Below are 21,535 nucleotides of genomic sequence, written 5' to 3'. Positions count from 1 at the left end.
TCAAAGAGGTGCTGGAGAGACCGGGGTGTGAATGGAGCTTTCCAAGCCGGCTGGTGGGTGTAATCCCTTCCCTGGAGTCGCCACAACACTGAGGAAGTGGTTCCTTTGCTGGTTAATGAGAAAGGCTAAGCTACAGAGGGAACTTGGGTCAGACTCAGATAGGATGGGAATTTACAGTAGAAAAAACTTATTTTGACAACTCCCCTTACAAATGAGCTTGTCCTAGCTCTTCGCTAAGAGGCACAGACACACAGTTAGAGCAGTCCATGCCTTGTGAAGTCTCACCATCACTTCTGTTTTCTGCTCACTCCCCTTTATAGGCAAGACCTTGGGTGGTAAAACATTTGAAACATATTAAATGTTTTTGCTAACGCTCCAAAGCAACTCACCAAGAAGTCAATAGAAGACATTTACTGTGCAAACAGTAGTGCGTTCCTGAGAGCTATTTTCTGTAGGAATATATTAATCTAAAATTACCATTCTCATCGATGTGGAATACAGCAGATTTAATGTAACTATATGCATCTCAGCTGTTACTGTTCTCAAACTTCAATTTACAAAACAAAAATCCATTCAAAAATGATTTTATAATTGTTAGTAAATGCTGTATGTCTGCTAAGAAACATAAAAGAGCCAAAGGAATTTTCAATTGCTATCAAATAAAGATCTGAGAATCTTAAGGAGTTTTTCTTCCACTTCAGTAAAATAATTTCAATGTTCCTGAACAAAGGAAGTCCTCTGCTCTCACTCACATTTGGTTGTAGAGTTACGAATGCCAAAGGACTGCCAACATGCAATCCTTAGAAACTTATGAGACCAGCTCCATCCAAAAGGTTGAAAAAACGTTACCACATTTGAACTCCTTTGATGTACATCTGGTGAACAACCTTAGGGTCCCTTTCTTACAGCATTTTTCTGCATTTGTGAGGGTGGATAAAGTTTTAGGGTATATATAGTTGGTTTTTTATTTTTTTTGTGAGAGCTGTGAAGTTCTACCAGAATCCTTTGATTCCTCGAGTTACAGCTTTACGGAGACGACGGAGTGGTATGTGTCCTAATTCCCACGCTCCCTACGGAGAGCCTCTATTTATGGGCCTGGAAGAATGGGGTGGAATAACAATTTGAGGATGCATTGGACATGGCTGGTCATTATACATTGTATGAAATTATCTACATTGTATGAAATTATCTTAGTAACCCTTTACTCAGATAAATCAGGAACTGAGGGAACTGCATGCTTCAAATTAAGCACTTTAATAAAAAATGACAATCAGAATGTAACAGATCTATTGGAAAATTAATACAAAGTACTGTCACTTGGGAGAAAGAAGCACTAGAAAAAAAGGGATTGAAAAAGATTGCACAGATCAGGAGGAAGATGAGAAATTATGTGTGAATACAGCTAGATCATTTTCTGGTCACCTATTATGCTATATTATATCGGAATATATATAAAATTAAAATTAATATATATTAAAAATTAGTCCAAAGGAACTTTGCACATTTACCTAGTAAGAAGTTTCTCACTTTTCGGATGAACTCCTTAGTGATCTCTCCATCAACTTCAATTTGATTCTTAGCCCTCTCCAGTTGTGCATTGAATTGTGAACCTTTCAACTTGCTGTCTTCTGCCACTTTTGTAATGCTTTCAACCTGGAAATATTATTAGAAATCGTAGTGCGATTTTCTGGAGGTTAGCTATCATTGCTTGACAAGATGAGCTCTTGACACAAAAGTGATTTTTATCTAAGCCTCAGGTGGAATCATTTGATGTGGCTTTGAAAAGTAGTAGGAGACCCCTTTGGGGAACTCCCCAAGTTGCTATGTCATGGCCTTCATCTGGCCTCAGAAAAAGCCTAAATCAAGCATTTTTTTGTCTCTGCAACCATGCTAAACCACAGCCCCTTCTGTTTCTAAAAGAAGGTGCTAACTTATTTTCTATTGCAGTACTGCAGTATGTCAGTGATCAGATTCAGTACAGAAAAGGCATGTAATTTCATTTGCCCTTCCACATTTGCTGTTAAAAATACGCTCAAGAGGACACAAATAAGGAAGATAGAGTTTAAGGCTTGTCTTTAAAAATTAAATTAGTATTCTTGATAATTTAAATGAGAGCTTTTAATCAATCATCGAATTTCAATGGCATTTTGCTTTGTTGGGGGCTATGCTTTGCCTTAAGGCAATGCACAGGTACCACCTCTCTGCGATCTGTGGAGGGAAAAGGTTTGCCATTTCCCCATGTAACAAGAAAAACGGTGATGTTTTTACTTCTGAAACGTCTTGAGGTACTTCACTCATTTTATCACAGAGCTGCCTGGGCTTGCAAGCACCAAAGGCAATGTCCCTGCCACCCGGCACTCACCACTTCAGCAAATGCCTTTTGCTGCTGCCTCTCTGTGTGCTGGGGCCCCAGGCATGTGCCCCGATTGCTCATTTCTAAACCCGTTAGCGTTAGCTATGGTGCAGTGTCGCGTGCATTTTAAAAAGAGGAAATGGATGCCCAGGCACCCTGCAGGGACAGGACAAAGCCACAGCAGAATGGCACTTCTGTTGGAAAACGTGTTTGCCTATAACTCAAACAGGCATCGTCTCTGACTGTTATTAAGATCAAACTGTCTTTACCGGTGTTCTGGGATTTGTCAGTTTTGTTTCCTTGGCACATGTTGCATTGGCCACACTTTGCTTTGAGTTACTTTTCACTGCTGCTGTGCAGTACAGCTGACTACTTGATGCCCTTCTAAACATCACCAGGGGCAAAAAAGCTTCGTCTTGAAATTATTTGCAAAAATTATTTAATGGCAAACATAAGAGTAATACAAAGTTGTATAAATAGAGCTTAACGGTGTGCACAGCTGTAATCCCACTGCAATACGCATGGGCCATACTCAGGCTTCTGACAAATGGTGCCATCTGAATCTTTCCCAATAAAAACAGACAATATTAGCCTGATGCCACCAAGTTCCATAGTTGCCACAGGGCACCATGACCTGCGAGATCTTGGCAGCTGTGAGGAAGAGGAAAGCATAGCTAGAGCCATAGTCTCTTGGTGGGACTGGCACCTAATACTTCCAGTACTGAGCTGTGATAGGTCTATGACGTCAGGACAAGGTCCATCACTATGTCACTGCTCTTTATTATCCAAGGAGCAGGTGAGGTTTTGTAGATTTGTCACCTCCCAAATCTCACCCACCATCCATTGTACTGAACAAATACAGGTTTGATATACAGCACCTGATTCTCAGGTTCCTGTAGCTGAGTAGTCAAGTTGTTTAGCAACACAGCAGTCTCCTCAGCTTTCCGGAGGGTTTCAGTGGAGAGAGGAAGAGCTCCACTGCAGTTTGGGCCACCGCACTGCCTGAGTCCGTGACTGTCCTGGCACAAAGCTCCCCCGCAGGCTGCGGTGGCACAGGGCTGGTCTCCCGGCACGCCACAGATCTGCAATAAGGAAAATGCTTATGTCAGGACTCCTCTGGGGCATGAGATACACTCCTGGGGGAAGGAAGATGTTTGACGACGCATAAATATTGAACATATGATGGGATTTTCCTGAGGAGATGCTGGTTTAGTCTCTCCAAAGGTGAGTATTGATGCCAGGTGCAGGTCCCCTTCCCATTCCCTGAAGGATGCAACGGTAGCCCATGGCTCCAAGCATCCTTGCAGGAGCCATCTGTTGGGCTTCACGTGTTGCACTAAGACCCTTGCTTCACCCCTCTGTGCCAAAAGGGCTGGAACTGTCCCCTGGCCACATCCAGCCCACGGGTCAATGGCTTATCCTAAAGGGTCCAGATCACCTCTCACATAACATGGTACCATGTCTAGCCCTCCATATAGTTTGACACAGATGTTGAGACTAAAGGTCTAGATGGATGATCTCTCCCAGATTTGGCAGGGCTGGTTGAAGGTGCTCTCAGGTATTCATTGCTGTCCCACAGAAGGACAGAATTCCCTTCCTCTCCCATGGGTGATGCAAAGGATAAGGTGAGCGCTCCCCATCCACTCCAGGGCAAAGTTGCTCTGCTTAGTTTAAGTTACTGATGGAGGAGGTTGGGGTTAATTTTTCTGGGTTTACACTGACATCCTCTTGAGGCTAGAGAGTGCTTAAACCGTTCTGTGTGCTAGGTCTGCCCTGGGAGCAATGGCTTCCAGAATGGTGGTAGTAACCACAACTGAGAAGTGCAGCTGTTTCTGACGTGACTGCATGTCTGTGCCAGAAGAGTGTTGTTTTTTAGATTTAGAAATGCATGTAAAGCACCCTTTTAAAATAAAACTTCCTAACAGCATCAAAAAAAAAAAAAAAGAGATTTTTGTTTAGCTCCCATTCAAAATTCACAGTGCCTACCTTTTCAGTCAAGTTTTGGATGTTGGGGCTCTTGATCATCTTGAGCTGTTCCAGAACATTGCTTGCTTTCAAGGCCTGATGGCCCAACATAGCCAGTGAATGGTTCCTGGTGTACTCTGAGTCCCTTACAACAGGGGTTGTCCCACTGGTCTCCTGTTCTGCCAGCGATGATACTTCAAAGTCTTTCCTAATGTTGCTGACAGCCTCTGTAGCAACAGAAGTAGGGTTTAGTACCAACTGTGTTTTGGTTGCATTTAATTCACGTATCTACCTGAATTTGGACAAACGGTGAGTGACAGGCGATTCAGTTTGTTGTCACTGGTGTTTGATTTGGGACAGCAGGGAGGGACAGGAGCTGTCATTTCCTCAGTCAAGCTTTTTAATCCTTTACTCAGCCAGCTGCCAAACAGGACTCTTAACAGGAATCATGTTTGATATTCATAAAACCTCCTAAACTAGATGCAAATACAGTGGATCCCATGTCATTCTTCAGAGTCCAAGTTGTATGAGAAGCCAATGGAAGACACAAAAGTAGGAAGGGGATCCCATTAATAACACAAACTGCTACTGATCTGCATTTGTCAGTAGCTCATGCATTGCTGCCATTGTCAATCTGATAAAGTTCCTATCATTTATGCTGTTTTGAAGTTTAGGCAGGAGAACTGTTTCTGCCAGTTGCAAAACCTATGAAATTATCAGCTCTCTGATTGTGAGTCAGGAAAGCATTTGTCCTGTCTGTTCAGCATACCATGCAAAAGTTAAATGGTCTGCTAAACTGAGCCCAAAATTTAGATTACAAATGGGAATTTATGAGTTTTCTTTGGATCTGGAAAATCCAATTTCAGGGTTGACGTATTTAAAAAAACCCCAAAATTTCCTTGATAAGCTTGTAGACCAGGCAAAAAATACTTTCCAGCAAGAGTCTTTCTTGTTTGCTTAGTGTAAGCTTTCCCTTCAGCATACTCAAAAGGGTTGGAGAATAGTACATATTAATAGCCTAAGGAAAAGGCTCAGGCATTTTGCAAAACACATAATTTAAAGCTGCTGCTGTTGGGGCTTCCCAGATCTCCAGAGAACCCAAGTTGTCCCCAAATCTCCAGTATGGGCAATGAGCCAGAACTGATGTGTTGGCAGTGAAAAAGCATTAGAGGTCATTTATTAACATCCCTCTTTGTGCTGGTAACTGACTCAGTTACTAGTTGAAGTCAATGACAAGGCACTCATCAAGTCCTGCATGCTTTGAATCAGGTTCTAAAGCCCTTGGGGCCTTGCTTTGACTGAAGCTGAACAATGTTTAGCTATTGTGTGGAACCAAGGCTATTTATTTTATCTTGTAACTCTTGGAAAAAATGTACAGTTTAAAGTTAGTTCCGAATACAAAATACCTGGCAAGAGGCTGCTGTAACTCCATATCTAAGCCAGAGACTGTTTTCAGTGCAACAGTTCCATTGCAGGAATATTTTACAGTGGTTCAGCTCTCCCTTAAGTGGCCCAAATGCATTTTTCACACTTGGTTTGTGACAGAGCTGTAGAGCTTCCAGGTTCCTTTACATTAAATATAGCATCTTAGCACAGGCTTGATTTACAGCCTAGGAAGCTGTACTCACAGCATTACCATACCACAGTGGCTGCAAAGGCTGGAAAGCCGTAATTTAATGAGATCTCATAAAGGCGTTCTTTCAAGGACACTTGTGTCCTGTTTTTTCCAGTGATTTTAATACATCATTAGATATTGATGTTTCCAGGTCAGCCGGCTGAATGCACACCTGTGAGGAGTCTGAGTCCTGATCCTTTGCAAAGGGAGGGAGGGAGGAGCCCATTTCCCAAGTGTGTCTAGGGCACAAGTGTCAAATGTGCCACAGATGGTGAACATGGCCACATCTTGCTCTACCCGAGGACAAAAAAAAAAACAACCCAAAAAACAACCCACCCACCCCCCAAAAAAAGAGAGAGATGAAAAAGCAGACAGAGCCAGACCCAGGATGTGCTGCTGGTCCCAAAATGAAGATGGGGTAAGGGAGAAAGGCTTCTTCCCGGATATCAGAGAAGCTGGTAATCTTGAGGGAAATGTTATTTCTGTGCTGTTAGATGCCTGGTAGCAGGACCAATGAATATTTGTGGCCCCAACCAGAAATTCAGCTTAAACTCAAGGTCTTCCCCTCCCCACACCCCCGTGTGCTTTTTATAGGGCTGTTTATCCATCTCTGGAGGCTGAAAGATGAAGTGGGTTTGGAACGTGACCAGACAGCACCATGGATGCTTCAGCTGTGCATCCACTGACCTCCCTGGGGTTTGTTGTTTCTTTGCCTTGCTGCCTTTCTCAGAGTGCACGACTCAGTTCGATTGGGAAGTGGAGCCTGGGAGAGCTGCACTGACCGCTCTCGCAGGGACCTGAGTGGAAGAGCTGGCCCCAGGGGCGCTTCCAAGTACAACAGGGCAGGGAAGCCCTAAATCTTAATTAATCCCTCTGTATCCCTTCTTCCTTTCCCTCAGCTTTGTATCCTTTAGACTTTTCCTCCCTTTATTTTTTTTTTTTTTGATCTTGCCTAGGCCAATCTTTTTCTTGCCCAAACGAAACACAGGAACTGTAAATGGGAATGCTGTAGCTTGTGTCTTCTGTGGTGCATATCTTGTTTTATGGGGGTTCGTATCTTGGCGGCTGTGAGTATACTGCTGACAGTCTCCTGCCATATATTCCCGTCCTTCTCCAGAAGCCAGTCTGTGACATTGTCATTACTGCTATTAGCAGCTGATGGAGACTATACTTAGCTCAAGCACAGACAGTGTAATTCTTTCAAAAATGCCAAGGAACACAGTTCTGATGTCATATATTTTGATGATGGAGAGCTAGTTCCTTACTACATAAAGTCAAGTATATTCCCATGGGAACACTAAGAAGTTGCACTATGACTCTCTGCTTTAATTAAACAAACCCCATTGCTGTACAACATTCTTTAAAGTATTGCTAAGAGCAAGAGAAGTCATAAGTGGGGAAAAAATCCTTTGCTGTTCTACCGTATGATCCGTGTCAAACTGGGTGGCTTTTAAATCTCCATCTAAACATTGGGATTCATAAGACTTCTGATTGACATGACCCCAGCACATGCATCTGAAATTTAGGATGGTAGAAATCATGGCATTTTAACATAAAAGCAAGTTTGGAAAATCAGTATAAAGTGTTGTTAGTATTTGTATTTTTGTGCTGCCATACAACATTTCAAAGATCCCTAGATTCTAGTTTTCTAAGGTTCAATGGTGAGAAAAACATTCTGAATTTTCACAGAAATTGTTCACCTATTTCAATTAATTGCTGGCTGCCTTACCTTTGAGGTTCAAGTAATTAAAACTTTGATGCAGATGTATTTTCTGCTGTAGAAGTTCATACACTAGGTCAGCTTCTTCTCCAATGTCTTCTATGTTCTTGTTAAGGTCAGGAAACTCATACGGTGTACTGTGAGGGGGATCCATTTGTGCAACTTTTTGTCTGAGAGGGAAATGGCAGTTAAGCAGAAGTCAGACCAGATTGGTTTTAAACTAGAACTGATATACACAATATTTTAGAGGACAAGAGAGAAATTTCTAAATGAACAGAAACATTTACTTGTAATGGCTTATTTAGAAAACCCTTAGGATGAACTGGAAAATTCCAGCATTTAATTATACGGCTGTGAGGGACAAATAATATATATAAGGATTATTTTGTTCACAGATTTATTGAAAACAGCGACTTAGGAGTCCAGCATCTGTGTGCTCTCAGAAGCAGGACTTTATGTCTAAGGATGGCTGGTGGAGCCCGGGGGAAGACTGCTTTCTCAGCCAAGGATTTTTTCAGGAGCAGCTGAGCCCTTACTGAATATAGCCCTGAAAATTCTTGATGCCTGAGAGGGCCTCCAGTGAAAGAACAGGATGTCTCAAAATTCTTTCAATTTCAGAAATGGCATCTTCAAAGGCTTTGAAGCGCATGTCACAGATGGCCATTCGTCCTTCTTTATCGTCGAGATTTGCAGCAAACCTCATTAACCCCTGAACAGTCTGACCAAGGGTAGTAATTTCAGTGTCCCACTGATGAAAACAAAGATGACACTGACGGCAAGAGGGAAAGTTTTTCTCAAAGCCGCGGCCACACCGGTCGCAAAACTGGCCAGTGACACCAGCACGGCAGTTACACGTGCCAGTGGCTTTGTCACACTTGGGCTGGCTGGTTCCCTCCAGGTTACATTCACACGCTGCAAGAAAGGGACAGCAAGTTAAATCCAGTTGTTCCTTTTCCATGGGACATGCAAAAGGTACAATCATGCACTTCAAGACAATAAATGCAAGCCAGTGTTTGAAATGGTAGAGCAAAGTGGATTGCCTGGCTAACGCCTCTGCTTCATCTCTAACTTCCACGGTCCCATCATAACCATAGAAGGAACAATACAAATAAATAATATGAACACTTTTAACCATTTCATGCACACAAATGTATGAAAGCCTGCTTCTTTAGATGCATGTCCCATCTCCCCTATGAATATAAAAAGTAAATGCTTCTTTTGAAGCAGTTTCTAATCCAGTTGTCCCCACTTCGTAATACTTACAAATGCAATGCGTCTGGGGATTGCCAAAGTAATTATCCTCACATTCATTGCAACGTCTTCCGCCGTAACCTAGCTTACACGGGCACTGGCCTGTAAGCTGTAAAGACAGTTAGGATTAAATAGCTTCCTGCAGAGCCATATGGCTGGATATACATTATTTACTGTGTTTCTTTTTCTCCCTGTGACTTATATAGCTGTGTGGGGACTGCACTGATCCTGCTTGCACATGGTATTTGAACACCATGGTTTACACAGTATTGGCCCATGCTTCCTGTCTTCTTCCTGAAGGCTGTGAAAACAAAGTGGACTTTGAGAGGTGGCTCTGCTTTACTAATATGAAAGACTTTGTATGTTCCAGTCTAGAGATGTTCTTCAAGAACTCATCCTCTGACTATGATTGAAAAGAGGATGCTTTTCCTTTGCAAAACAGATGAATGAGCAAAGTACTCACCTTCGCATTTCAACTTTTAACGACATGATATAACTGTAACTGAAAACTCTGAGGGTACATTATGCACATTGTCCTAGAAAATTTATTTTGGAATTCAGCTGCTAAATTACACTGCAGGGAATTATAGCTCTGATAACTGGTACAGCTCAGAACAGCAGTAGTAGTTCTTTGAAGTTAAAAGCTACGTTTGCTAGGAAAAATAATAAGTCTGCTAAATAAACTTGAACAAACAGAAAGCACATTGAAAGGAAAATGTGAAAGCACATCAGCAAGAACTTGGGATAAGCTCCTGGTGCTCTAAAGTCAATAGCAAAATTGCTGTTGACTCCATGGGACCACAACTCCACCTCTCTGTTCTGAAATGCTGTATTATTTTTTCTACATTCTAGCCCTAAAACATGCACAGGAAACGAAGATGTGAAAAGCTACTCTAGCAGTCTGATAGATGAGGCATGATTCCTGTAATGGCCACAGCTGCTACTTTTATAAAAATAAACGCTTTAAAAAGTACTCATGAGACACTCAGGTCCAAGCCTGGACTTCCTTCTTCCCTATACATATACTTACAAGGCCATTTTTTCCTGTGTGACGTTTTCTTAGATCCACATGACAAAGAAACACATAGACAAAGAGAGATTGTTTACAAGCAGAGCCACATTACCAGAACAGCACGTTTGATACAATGACTCCAAGTGTGATGGCACCAACTGCAAACTTCCAAAGACTTTTTGTTTTCAGAGAGCCTGACAGACAACTATCCTCATTTATAAGAGGGTCCCCGCTGTGCCATGCCAGAACACCACCACCCCAGTTCCTGGAAAGCAGAGTAATTTTCTTGCCTGGTTGCACTGGTTGCTTTGGGAGTTTTTTGGATCACAGTCACAGATCTGACATCCTTTTCCACTAGCCAGGTCCCAGTAGCCAGAGGCACACTGGTCACATGTCGCGCCTACCACGTTGGGCAGGCAAGGGCAAGCTCCAGTGGCTGGGTCACACAGACAGGCTGCATCTCCCCCGGGGCACATGGCAGGGTGAACACCCGCTGGATTGCACATGCACCCTGGAAAAAGAAGGACAACTGCTACAGCAGATGAGCATATAGACAGCGGATGGACAATCAGAGCTGCATATAAAGCCCATGCTGTTGGTTTACTCCTAGTAACCTTGAACGCATTTTTGATCTCATATAGTTTACTTATGTTTCCATAATAGCTTATATGTTGCTTTGAGCAAACTTACTGGGAACATTCAGCACTTAACACAGGCAAGAAAAATTAAGGCGTAGTGAATTTTGGATCTTATTAAAATGAAATGTTAAATATGCTAGGTAAGGAGAAGCTGTTTTACAGTAGGCACTATGCAGTGTGGGAAACTCCAGTAAGCCAAATAAGATAAGAAGCCTTCCTTGTGAGGAGCCAAAAGTCCTTGCTTAACCATTTCTAGCGGACATCTTCCAAGAATGCACAAGACATGGGTTTGAACTGTATTTTAGAGATTCCCAGGAAGAGTTTCTTGAAAATACTTATAACTGTCTGGCCTGTAGAAATTAGACCCTCAGTCAGGCACATTTGTGAAAATTTGTGTCTTTGAGAAGTGTTGGGAAAAAACTCATGCCTTGCTGTTTTGTTTTTTTTTTTTTAAACACTCCTGGCTTTCTGTTAAAGTGCTGAATTACTGACTGTCCTCATGGAGTCTATTAAATTGCCTGAACAGACTCATTCTAGCCACTTAATGAAAACAACTGGTAAGGCAGGGAGCTCAGCAAGGGATCATCTGGTTAACTGAGCATTGCTTAGTTGGCATCAGCCAGCAACATGGATAAACAGTTATCTTTGAGTCCTTTACTTTTGATCCCTTCCTGAATGGGCTGAACACACATTTATTTTTCTAACAGAGTACTGATTACATTTCACAAATTAGTATTTCCTAGAAGTGATATGCAGTATGAGATTTAGCAAGACTTGGGCGACAAAGAATTTAATAGATGCCACATTAACAGTTATTTGTGTCATTGATAGATATCTATTTGGTACACATAGAAATGTATTTGATATTCTCATCATGTTTTGCTCCATTGATCTGCTTTAGTTTTACTGTCCCTCCAAGGGCTAACCTCTCCCTGTAGCCTAATTACTTGAGAACTTTTCTGGGTAGTAATACACGGTTGCAATGCTGTTGCTTACTTACTTTGACAATTTTGATCGAGGGCTGAGCCAAAATACCCTGGTTTGCAGAACTGGCAGTTTGCTCCATGGGTGTTGTGTAAACACTTGGTGCATTCCCCGGTGACCCTGTTACAGGACTCTGGGTCTGTCAGATCGATGTTGTTATTGCAGGGACATGGTGCACAGTCAAGCCTGGGGCTGCCTGGGTTTTTGTAGAACCCACTAGGACACTCATCACACTGACTGCCTGTTGGAGGAAGGTAAAAATATTTGCTGGCTGATGGGAATTCAAGTGAAACATGTAATTTCCATGTAATACTGTTAAAGGATTCAGATTGTCTGTTCAAACGCACGTTTCCAATGGAAAAGATCCACCAGTCTGAGACTGTTGCCCTTCAATCCTACGGTCAGTTTAAATTACACGTCCCACACTGAAATCTGATGGAAATGCACTTTCATCATCCCATGCCGTTTTTATCGAGGAAATAGGAGTAAACAGGTACCCCCTCACACAATACCTCCAAATATCTTTTTCCAGTGAAGTCCTTTCAATGGCAGTGGTGAGGATTGGCCATATTTGCAGGATTTTCCCTGGGCCCTTCACCCCAACACCAGCATGGGAAGGTGTGGGCTGCCCTTTCCTGGAGGAACACAGAGTCCAGCAGACCTTCCCTCCTTTCCATAACCCAGTGGAGGACCCTCAGGAGGATATACCAGCTCTGGGACACTGTCCTCGCTTGCTGGCATTGCAATTACTTCTGCATGCCATCCCAATGCCTGCCATGACTGGAGTGCTACCCTCTCTGCATCTCAGAAACCCTTCTGAGTTGGTGTTGCTGCGACCTCATTCACTGGCTCATCCTCAACCAAGGACACTACTCCTTCACCATGGTCTTCAGGACCACAGCCTTTAACAGCCTCTGAAGAAGTGAGCCCAGTGCCACGGAGGTGATCAAGAGCCTTGTCAGAAGGGAGCAGGAGGAGGATAGTCCAGAACTAAGAACTGCAGTGGTTTGTGAGGAGAGAAGTTCCCTGGGTGAGTACCAACAAGGATCATTTTGGTCCTACAGCAATTACTCAAGCAAAACTGCTCTTGACTTATAAAGGAACCTGGCCTAAGTAAAGATGACACCATTGGTTTAGTTTTTGGCAGCGTTTCCCATTAGGGATTGCTTCCATCAATGGAGACCTTTCTAATGCCCCGGGGGAGGGAAATACCTTCAGGTTTCCCTGCAGAAATTCAAGCTACGACAACGGGATCTTAGGAAGCGAGGCATCAGTTTGCTGCAAAAACATCTGTATATGAGACAACTGAGGATGGGAACTTCATTTCTAAAGTGACCATCTGAATGGTGAAACAGTCACTTTTGGGCATAACATCAAAGCTAGATTCCTCTATATGAAGAAAGATTTTTTTTCTGATTAGGAAATTTTATTGGGTCTTTTTGATGTCCTGTTCTTTCTGATTTGAATTTCCAATGCTTGTTTTTCAGAGGTAAGGAGCAACTACAGTTTTCCCCCCTCTCCCCATCAGGTTAATGTACTGCCCCTGGAAAGGAGGAGGTTTTCAGAGAATTTCAACAGACTAATGGCTTCACTGTATCCACACAGATGATTCCCTTCTTCAAACACTAATTGCATAATCCCTACTCTTCTCAGTCAGGACTTCCTCACATAATTTCAGTAAATTTGAGTGTCAACTTTCCTTACCTATGCCATTACCATTACCTCACTTGTCATTTCTGAACAGAGGATAAGCTGAGGATGGTCATTTTTCTCTCTTATGTTAATTTTAAAAGAATCAAAACAAGTCCTTATTTTGCTTTGTACCTGAATATCCCTCGAGACAATTGCAGACCAGTTGTGCAGACTGGGAGTCCTGGTAACAGGAATGTGCGAAATACCTGTTGCTTGTAGGTGCCCCTGGGCACATGCATGGGCGGCAGGGTTCTCCGTTCAGAGGGTTTCCATAATAGCCATCCACACACCTGTCAAAGCAGTCAACACAAAGCAGAAGAAATTGTCAAGTACTCTTTTCAGTCCCCTCAGCTGAACCAATGTAATGTATGTATAATTAATTTAACACTCCAGGTCATTGTAATACTATCCCCATTAACTGGTTACAGATATACTGAGCTTCAAAGATGTTCTAAAGTGGAAAATCAGAGCTGTATTCCCAAAATTTGGAATCCCAAAAAGAAAAAGCATATCCTTTCTTTTCAAAGAATATTTCTGAAGACTTTCACCTACTCTGGAACAATTTTATTCTAAATTATAATATATGCATATGACATACCACACATGCTCTGCATAGACAGCTTAAAGCTGCCATGTAAAAATTCTGCATATTCACCTATAACCACACACATTCGTCTATTTCCATACACACACACAAAGTGTTTGGGACGACATTGGAAAGTCCTGACATGGGCAAAAAAGCAACGATTCATTCAGAGCACTCGGAGAATATTGCATGTTTTAGATGCAGCATATATTTTGAAGTCAGCCATGCTCTGTCTGACATGTTCTGCAAGCGTGGGGTGACGGCTGTTTCAAGGCAGTGGTGGCTGTCCTGTTACCCATACAGGCAGGGAGCTCTGGGGGCTCAGCTACCCCTGCCATCCCATCTGTCACCACCACCTCTGCGTCCCAGCACCCTGTAGCCCTGCAGCTGTAGCAACACAGCACCTTCTGAAGCATCCTGTCTTTGATCTGCTTTACTATGACAAATGGGAGCACAGTTCTCTCTATGTACACAAGCCAGGCTAAAAGTCTTGGCTATTCAATTATCCTTGCCCTGGGGTGTGGAGCTCCTGTAGAGGCACAGGGCAACAAGTAGTTCAGTCTCCCAATTTTAATATATTTGCTGCCTACAAGCACAATAGCCGAAGGCTGTATCGTCCAAAAGCACTGCAAGAAAACCTCAGTAGGTTTCATGGGGAAATACTAAAAGTGAATTACAAGGTACAGTCTAGCCAAACTAAACAGCTAAAGAATTTAACTCTGACATCCATGTTGAGCTCTGATGCTGTCGCCACTGTATAAAATAAAAAAGAGCAGCACTGTTTTGAACAGAGCTGGAACACATGGGAAAAGTGATTTGCTGGTTGTATGGAACTAATATGACCAGAAAACAGTACGTGTTTATTTAAGCTCCTCAGAGATAACTGCAGGTATTAAAATGAGTATTCAGCACGAGGTTAGTCTCTTGGCAATGTAAAAGCTAGCAGGAGTCAGCGGATCTCATACACAGTGCTTTGCACATGTCTCCAACCCCATGGTGCCATGGCACCCATGTCTCAAATGCATTCTTTCAGAGAGCCCACTGCAATGCTGTCTGCGTGCCATGCCCGCAGTCCCCCCACAGGCATTTGTCAAACCTGCCATAGGTACCTGCCATTCAGCAGCTACACCCAGTTTAATATTGAGCTTAGGTACGTGTTTCTGGTTAAGGTCAGCAATGCATTCACGGCATTGTAGGTGGGCCTCCAGCAACACAGGCATTTCAAAGAGCACCAGTGTTTGGGTGAGCTTTGCAGCACTGTCCATCAACTTACCTTTCACAGTGGCTTCCAGCCGTAAACCCACGGCAGTTCAGGCACTCTCCAGTCAACGGGTCGCAAAACTCTGCATAGCCGTTACACAGGCAAGGACGGCAGTGGGGAAATCCAAAATACCCAGCCAGACATCGACTGCAGCGCTGACCATCCACCTCCCGGCGGCAGGAGCACTGCCCTGTCACCTGGTCACACAGCGAGCTCAGTGAGCCTTGCGGGTGGCACTCACATTCTGGAAAACACCAAAAGCAAAGATGTGTCCTGAAGTTATTCCCACAACCCTACTCATCGCTGAGACTGCTCAAAGGCAGCGCAACAGCAGGCATGGAAAATCCATTATTTGTGGAAACATTTTTCATATTGCTTCACACATAATCATGGATCCAAAGCCCTAAAAAAATCGGGGTATGCATGAAGAGCCAGATACTGGCACTGGTGCTAGCTGCCAAGTACTCACCGTAGCAGCCGTGGAAGCCGAAGCCATAGCTGCCCGCAGAGCAGGTGTCACAGCAGCGTCCCACAACGTTGGCTTTGCACTGACATTGTCCTCCCAGTTTACTGCAGCTGGCGTTGAGTGACCCTTGGGGATTGCACTTACATGCTGCCAAGGGGAAAGAAAATGAAAACAGGTTTGGTTATAAGGGAGTGTGACTGCCTTCGTAAGCTTGCACTTAAACATGGGAAAGAAAGAGCTTGATTACTCTTATCGGGGTTCCCTAACCACTGATGGCCATAGCTTGGATTATTTGATGCTGTAGCATCACCGGTGATGGTGTATCAGGCACCAGCACAAGTCTCGGTGTTGGAGCTGCCACTTTCAGGGCATCACCTTCAGTGCATATTTGGGACAGGGCAGAAGAGGGCATAGCAAAATGTAGATCCAAAATGGAGATATCCTGAAGTTTAGAAAGGTTTGCTATAAATCTATGTCTAGCTGCAGCACTGGACATAACCTGCAAGTAGTACTTAGACAGCCTGCACCTGTGTATTGTTTGCTGCTTTCTGGACACCTTGGACTAATTCGTTGAATGAACCTGGTCTGCTAACCCACAGAGGGTGTTTGTCTAGGATGCTCAGATGTCAACGCTAGAAAGCCAAGCGCCATGTTTCATTGGGAGAGTCCCATCACTATGGGAATCGAACTAGTGGGGAGTTCAGCACAGCCCAAACTTAAATGAGCAGGGTCTGTGCCTATAGAGCCATGAGCACATCACATGCTGTGTGAGCAAGGCATTGGTCCTTCTAAAAATAGCCCAAACCAAGCAAATACTATCAGGCCCATTGGAGTCAAGTCTCCCTGGAAGGAGCTGGCCACCAAAGTTGTCCAGGAAGGCCCCTCCTGTTACTGGAAGTGCAGAGAAGTTCCATTTCTCTGGCCCCAACACCAGGTAAGTCTCCTAAGCCACCGAGCCCAGCTGCCCTTTCCACAGTGGGTCCACAAGACTGCCTGAGGCTTCAAACCCCATCTCCCACCACCTTCTTGCCAGGACACCTCCAAGGTTTTCTTGGTGAATCTTTTCCAGCCCATCAGCTTGTGTGCCAGCATGCCTGGATTCCTATCAGGGCATTTAGCTGGCCTGCAGCATCCAGGGAGGGGGCTTGAAAACTCCTCTGTCATTTTACAGCAGCAAGAAAAGTAGGAAAGTTACTGCTTTGGCTATCTGGTGAAGCCGCATCTGACTGAAATGCTGTTCAGAAAACACATGAGCACTGCCGTGGTCCCCATCTTGCTGCTCCATGAAGCTCATCAGGTGTGATGGAGCCCAAGAGCCATGCCACCAAAAGGTGTTTGCAGAGCACTCAGGGTTCAGGGGACGTATCCTGCATGTCCATACATACCACATGCTGATTGGCCTCACTTACCTACACCACCATGGGCTGGGAGCTCTCCAGTCAACATATTCTATAAACTCAAGGGAAAACCAGTAACTGTCCAAAAGAGCTGCCTGTGCAGGCTGCTCCTTACCAACGGCGCCGTTGTGAATACGAGCTGACATGCTCACTATGAGCCGTGTGCATGCTTCAGGCAGGACATGAGGTCCAACTTCTGATGCAATTTCAATACAGTGATACTTCTGGTACTCATCTAAATCCTTTTCACTGCATAAGTTCTCCACGGAGCCAATTCTGGGAATAAGTCCAAGCTTTGGCATTAAAAGGGAAAAGAAAATACTTTTGCTTAGATATACTGAAAACCAGAATTTCCCACATTCTCTTACTGTGCTCTGCATTGCAAGGACAGAGGCCCAGAGCACTACGTTTCCAAATCTGCTGTTGTGCTGCTTGGTCATCTAAATTCACATTTATTCTGAAGGTCTAGACATTCCCTGAGTTCTTCAAATAAAAGAGACCCTGTATATAAAAGAATAAGATTATAATAAGACAGATATATGCTCAGAACTGGTTTTGCTTCTAAGAGGTGACATCTTGATGATTCCAAAACCAGTATCTGGCTTTTTTTTTTTACTTATATTACCAAGACAGAGAAAAATCATCTGAAGGGTCTATGTCCAAGTATGGCCAGCCCTTGTCAGGTCCAGTTCTACAGAAGAAATTAGAGTAATGGACTTAAAAATATTTTTCTCAAGAGAAGGACCCAAAACTAACACCCAGCTCCTGACTTGGTGGAAACTTGGGAGATGTCTGCACCCAATTTCTGGGAAAGTACAGAAGTAATTTTACTTTTCCAATGTAATCTTTAAATATATCCATGATTTTAAAATTAGATTTAGACAAATTACAGAGATTTTTAAAAAAACTAAGTGATGAAGGACTGCATAAATTTATTATACCCCTGACCACAGCATGTTGTCAGCATATGTGGAGTGTGCTCATAATAAATGAGCAACAGATAGGGATAAATACTCTGATTATTAACATATGCAACAAATATAACTTGATGAGCTGTTTTGGTATTTCTCCATGAAAATTAAAACAGTAACAATCCTGTCTTTCCATACAAAAATATGCAAACACAGTGCCAACAGAGGTAAGCAGAAGCACACTTCCCTGAATTTCTGTTAAAAGACATTATAAATTATTTTGAAGTATCTGGAGTAAAAATAAATAAATAAATAAATCACACTGGTATAGGCACAGCCTCAAGGGAATTGTGACAGAACTACTCACCGAGTCAATCAAGATGAAAGATTTCACTTTTGGGTCAGAGGCAGAGGGCTGAGAAAAATACACATCCACAGAATATTCTGTTCCTGGCTCCAGGCAGACTGTAGTTTGCAAAAGTGCAATCCTGTTCAGCAGAAATAAAGCACAGTTATAGGCAGGAGTCAGGACAAGGCAAGTTTACAGGATGCTGGGAGCTCTCGCTTCCCTCTGTGCCTGCATCCTAACACCTACAGCCCAGAGCAAGCCCTGCTGCTGCCGGGAGCCCACCCAGCCCCCCTGCTTGCAGGCTTTGGGAAAGCTGCACGACTCATGCCTGGATGATTCACCAGGCACGATTTAAACTTGGTGAGATTAAACTGAAAATGGCAGGTTTTACTACTTCAAGCAGAGGAGTTTGCAACTCACGGTTCATATTTGTCCTTTCCTGTCCCTGTTTGACCGAAACTGGTCACATCCTCTTGGTCCCTCTCTACTCTTTCCATAGGTTCAAGCTGAAAAGCTAGTTTTGAAAATAGGCTAGGACAGTGACTCTAAGTCAGTATTTCCTTTCTTATATTGAAACACCTGCAGCTGGATCTTTACCAAAGCAATGACTAGCCCCAGCAGGATCTCAGGCTGCTCTTCTGGCTTGGGCAAGCCTTTCCCAGGCTGAGGACTGGAGCATCAGACTCTTCCTTAGAGCCTACATAGTATTGTGGTGTGACAGCAACATGAAAGGCCACAATGTGTTCCTAACGTTCCCACTTTCTCATACATTTATCACTCTGCAGCACTCCAGTAAAGGATCTGAACACAGAAAATCTACAGGCAAAAAGACAGGAATAGTCAGACCTCTTCGTAGCTGGGAGAGGCAACACATGTGGCTCCTGTGAAAGGCCCTTGGTTTTGCAGTGTTGACTTGACAAAATACCAACAGGCTGAACAGCAACACTTGCTAGCCAGTCTTCCAAGGACTATAAACAAAGGACACAAAATTCTGATCATTTTTCATATCTGGAAAACCCACTTTCTCCTTGCCAGGGCTAATGAAAGCCATCTGAATGATTCCACACTGCAATACACAAAACAGATTTTCTCTTTGTTCTTTACAGGACTGAAAAAAAAAAAAAAAAAGTTATTTGTGAAAAATGTGTTGTATTTGCAATGGCTAATTGAAGAACAGAGACAGAAATGGGACCTCAGCTGGTGCAAATGGAAACAGCTCTGTTAAGTCATTGGAGTTGTTTCCTTTCTCAGCACAGTGTTGTTCCGGAGATACCCTTTATTATCTGCCTCTTGTATCTAATAAGGAATAACAAACATAAAAGACTTTGTAGTAAAAGTCTTTAAAATTCAGCTGTTTAAGCTAACCCTTAGAAGAAAAAAGCTACAACAAACCAGCCTACTGCAAAATTGTTCTCACAGGGGGTTTTGTTTGCCTCAGAATGACAGTAAGAGAATAGAGCACAACAGACAGAAAGAGGACCTCAAGCGGTGGGATTGTCCCAGGGAGCTGCAAAGCAAAAAGAGCAAGGCATGTACAAACACTGGTACCGAGAAAACACTTGCCTGGATTTTTGAAGACAGGGGTGCAGACATGGATTTAACCAAATTTAGGCTAACAGATTTCCCCAGACATGTCTTCATCATTGAGACATTTTGCTCAAGCAACAAATACGACTTTGGCTATTTTCCTACAATTTTCACGCACCTCAGCACAGCCTGAGCAACCGAGAAGCTGAATGTCGCAAATATCTAATAAATGCAAAACCTGGATAAGTATCTATCAGATTGCTCCTGCCTGTGCACATTTTCCTGCCCAGAAAATCCCAGCTAGAAATACAGGATGTCTATCTAAAAGGAGCTGCATTTTGCATGTGTCTGATTTGTGCACAAAAGTCCAGTCCAAGCAAAGGTACCAAAAGAGGAACTCCAGAAGATGAAATCTTGGCTGATGCTTAGAAAACACTTATAGTGCTGATTTTTCAGATTTGTGTGGAAAGGGTTAAGGGGATCAGTGGAGGGCATGTTGCTTGGCTGATAAGGATGAAAAGACGACCTATTTTAATTTTAAATCTAAGGAGCGGGACAAGTTGCTGTGTTCCTATTATTGACCAAATAGACCCTGCATTTATCACAACATCACAAGACACACAAGACATCACAAATACCTCAGGCTCATAACGAATCGTGATATCAAAATCCATAGCAAAGGGAATGTTGTTGATGGCAAATCTCAGCCCAGCTCCGCTAGGAATGCGGGCAAAGCCAGGTCCTGTCCATGTGACAGACCGGCCGGCGCTGGGCTGTCTGAAAACCACCGTCACAGCCGCGTCCTGTCCAAATTGCATCACACCCTGCAAAGTCATAGTGACATTTTCAACAACGCACAGAGCCAAATTACAAAAAAACAAACTCAGAAAAGAGAAAGGAAATATTTTTGCCTTGTTGTTTACTTATTTTGGCCATCAGTCAACCTCATTTTCAGAACAAGCTCGAGTTCAACAATCTAAGAACTCTCCCAAATGTATGATGTTTAGGGTCGCATATAATAAAAGCTTCCTGTAGCTTTGCAAGAACAGCAGCAGGAGCGACTGGAATAACCCATTCATCTCTGCATATTTGGCATCTCCAAGCATTTACATTGCAAACTTTAAACAAATTAAGCTTTATTTCATATGTGGCTGGACTTTTCATTATAAGATGAATAAATAAGTATCAATACTTAAAACTACAAAGCTGACAGCATTTAAATGCAGTAGGTTCTAAGTTAATGTCTTGGTAAACTTGTTGGAAAGCAGAAAATATTGGAGGCATCTTGCAAGCAAAACAAACATAGAAAAGATTTTACCTTTCATGGGGGCTCTTCTCTTCTAAACATTTAATTGAACCCGAGACTACAATGGCACTGGACACAGCATACCAAATCTGTCTGTGTGAATTATGGAGTGCCTGGCCCAACTGTGTACCAAAAAAATTGATTTAATTTGTGTCAGGATTGTAATGTCTGGAACTGCGAATTCCACGTGCTCAGACATTTCATTGACCTCTGTTGCAAAATAAAATTTTACTATTTGGTGTAATCTTCAGTAACTATTCAAGTACCAATTTACCTGTTCCAGTCCAGATTTTCTTATGCTACGTTTCTTGCTCCTGTTTAACACAATCTTTCCATTTTCAATCATGAACTCATAGCCTTGTTTCTGGAAGTAGATGTCACACCGTGGAAGAGTGCTTGGTTTAACCTATGAAGTAACGAGAGCGGGGCAGCACGGTCTGAGCAATTTTGACCGGTAGGTAAGCAGCTAAATGAAAATCCACATTCTTAAAACAAGCTCTGT

General features: G+C 43.0%; 1 protein-coding gene across 1 annotated transcript in view; it reads right to left on the bottom strand.

Moving 5' to 3' along the window:
- The window catches only part of LAMB4 (laminin subunit beta 4), a 44,959-nt gene that overhangs the window by 5,396 nt on the left and 18,028 nt on the right, over positions 1-21,535 (bottom strand). The window contains exons 14-29 of the mRNA XM_027815457.2: positions 21,308-21,439; positions 20,366-20,551; positions 19,047-19,168; positions 18,219-18,339; positions 17,056-17,233; positions 15,547-15,690; positions 15,090-15,321; positions 13,363-13,520; positions 11,555-11,779; positions 10,207-10,427; positions 8,917-9,013; positions 8,190-8,565; positions 7,663-7,823; positions 4,340-4,545; positions 3,232-3,435; positions 1,509-1,653 (exon numbers count right to left, since the gene is read on the bottom strand). Coding sequence (XP_027671258.2) covers positions 1,509-1,653; positions 3,232-3,435; positions 4,340-4,545; positions 7,663-7,823; positions 8,190-8,565; positions 8,917-9,013; positions 10,207-10,427; positions 11,555-11,779; positions 13,363-13,520; positions 15,090-15,321; positions 15,547-15,690; positions 17,056-17,233; positions 18,219-18,339; positions 19,047-19,168; positions 20,366-20,551; positions 21,308-21,439 — 2,908 coding nt within the window. The remainder of the gene's footprint in view (positions 1-1,508; positions 1,654-3,231; positions 3,436-4,339; positions 4,546-7,662; positions 7,824-8,189; positions 8,566-8,916; positions 9,014-10,206; positions 10,428-11,554; positions 11,780-13,362; positions 13,521-15,089; positions 15,322-15,546; positions 15,691-17,055; positions 17,234-18,218; positions 18,340-19,046; positions 19,169-20,365; positions 20,552-21,307; positions 21,440-21,535) is intronic.

The sequence above is a fragment of the Falco cherrug genome, chromosome 5, assembly GCF_023634085.1.
Source record: "Falco cherrug isolate bFalChe1 chromosome 5, bFalChe1.pri, whole genome shotgun sequence".
NCBI classification, from domain to species: Eukaryota; Metazoa; Chordata; class Aves; order Falconiformes; family Falconidae; genus Falco; species Falco cherrug.
The sequence above is the reverse complement of the archived record's forward strand: the minus strand, read 5'-3'. Positions and strand labels throughout refer to the sequence as shown.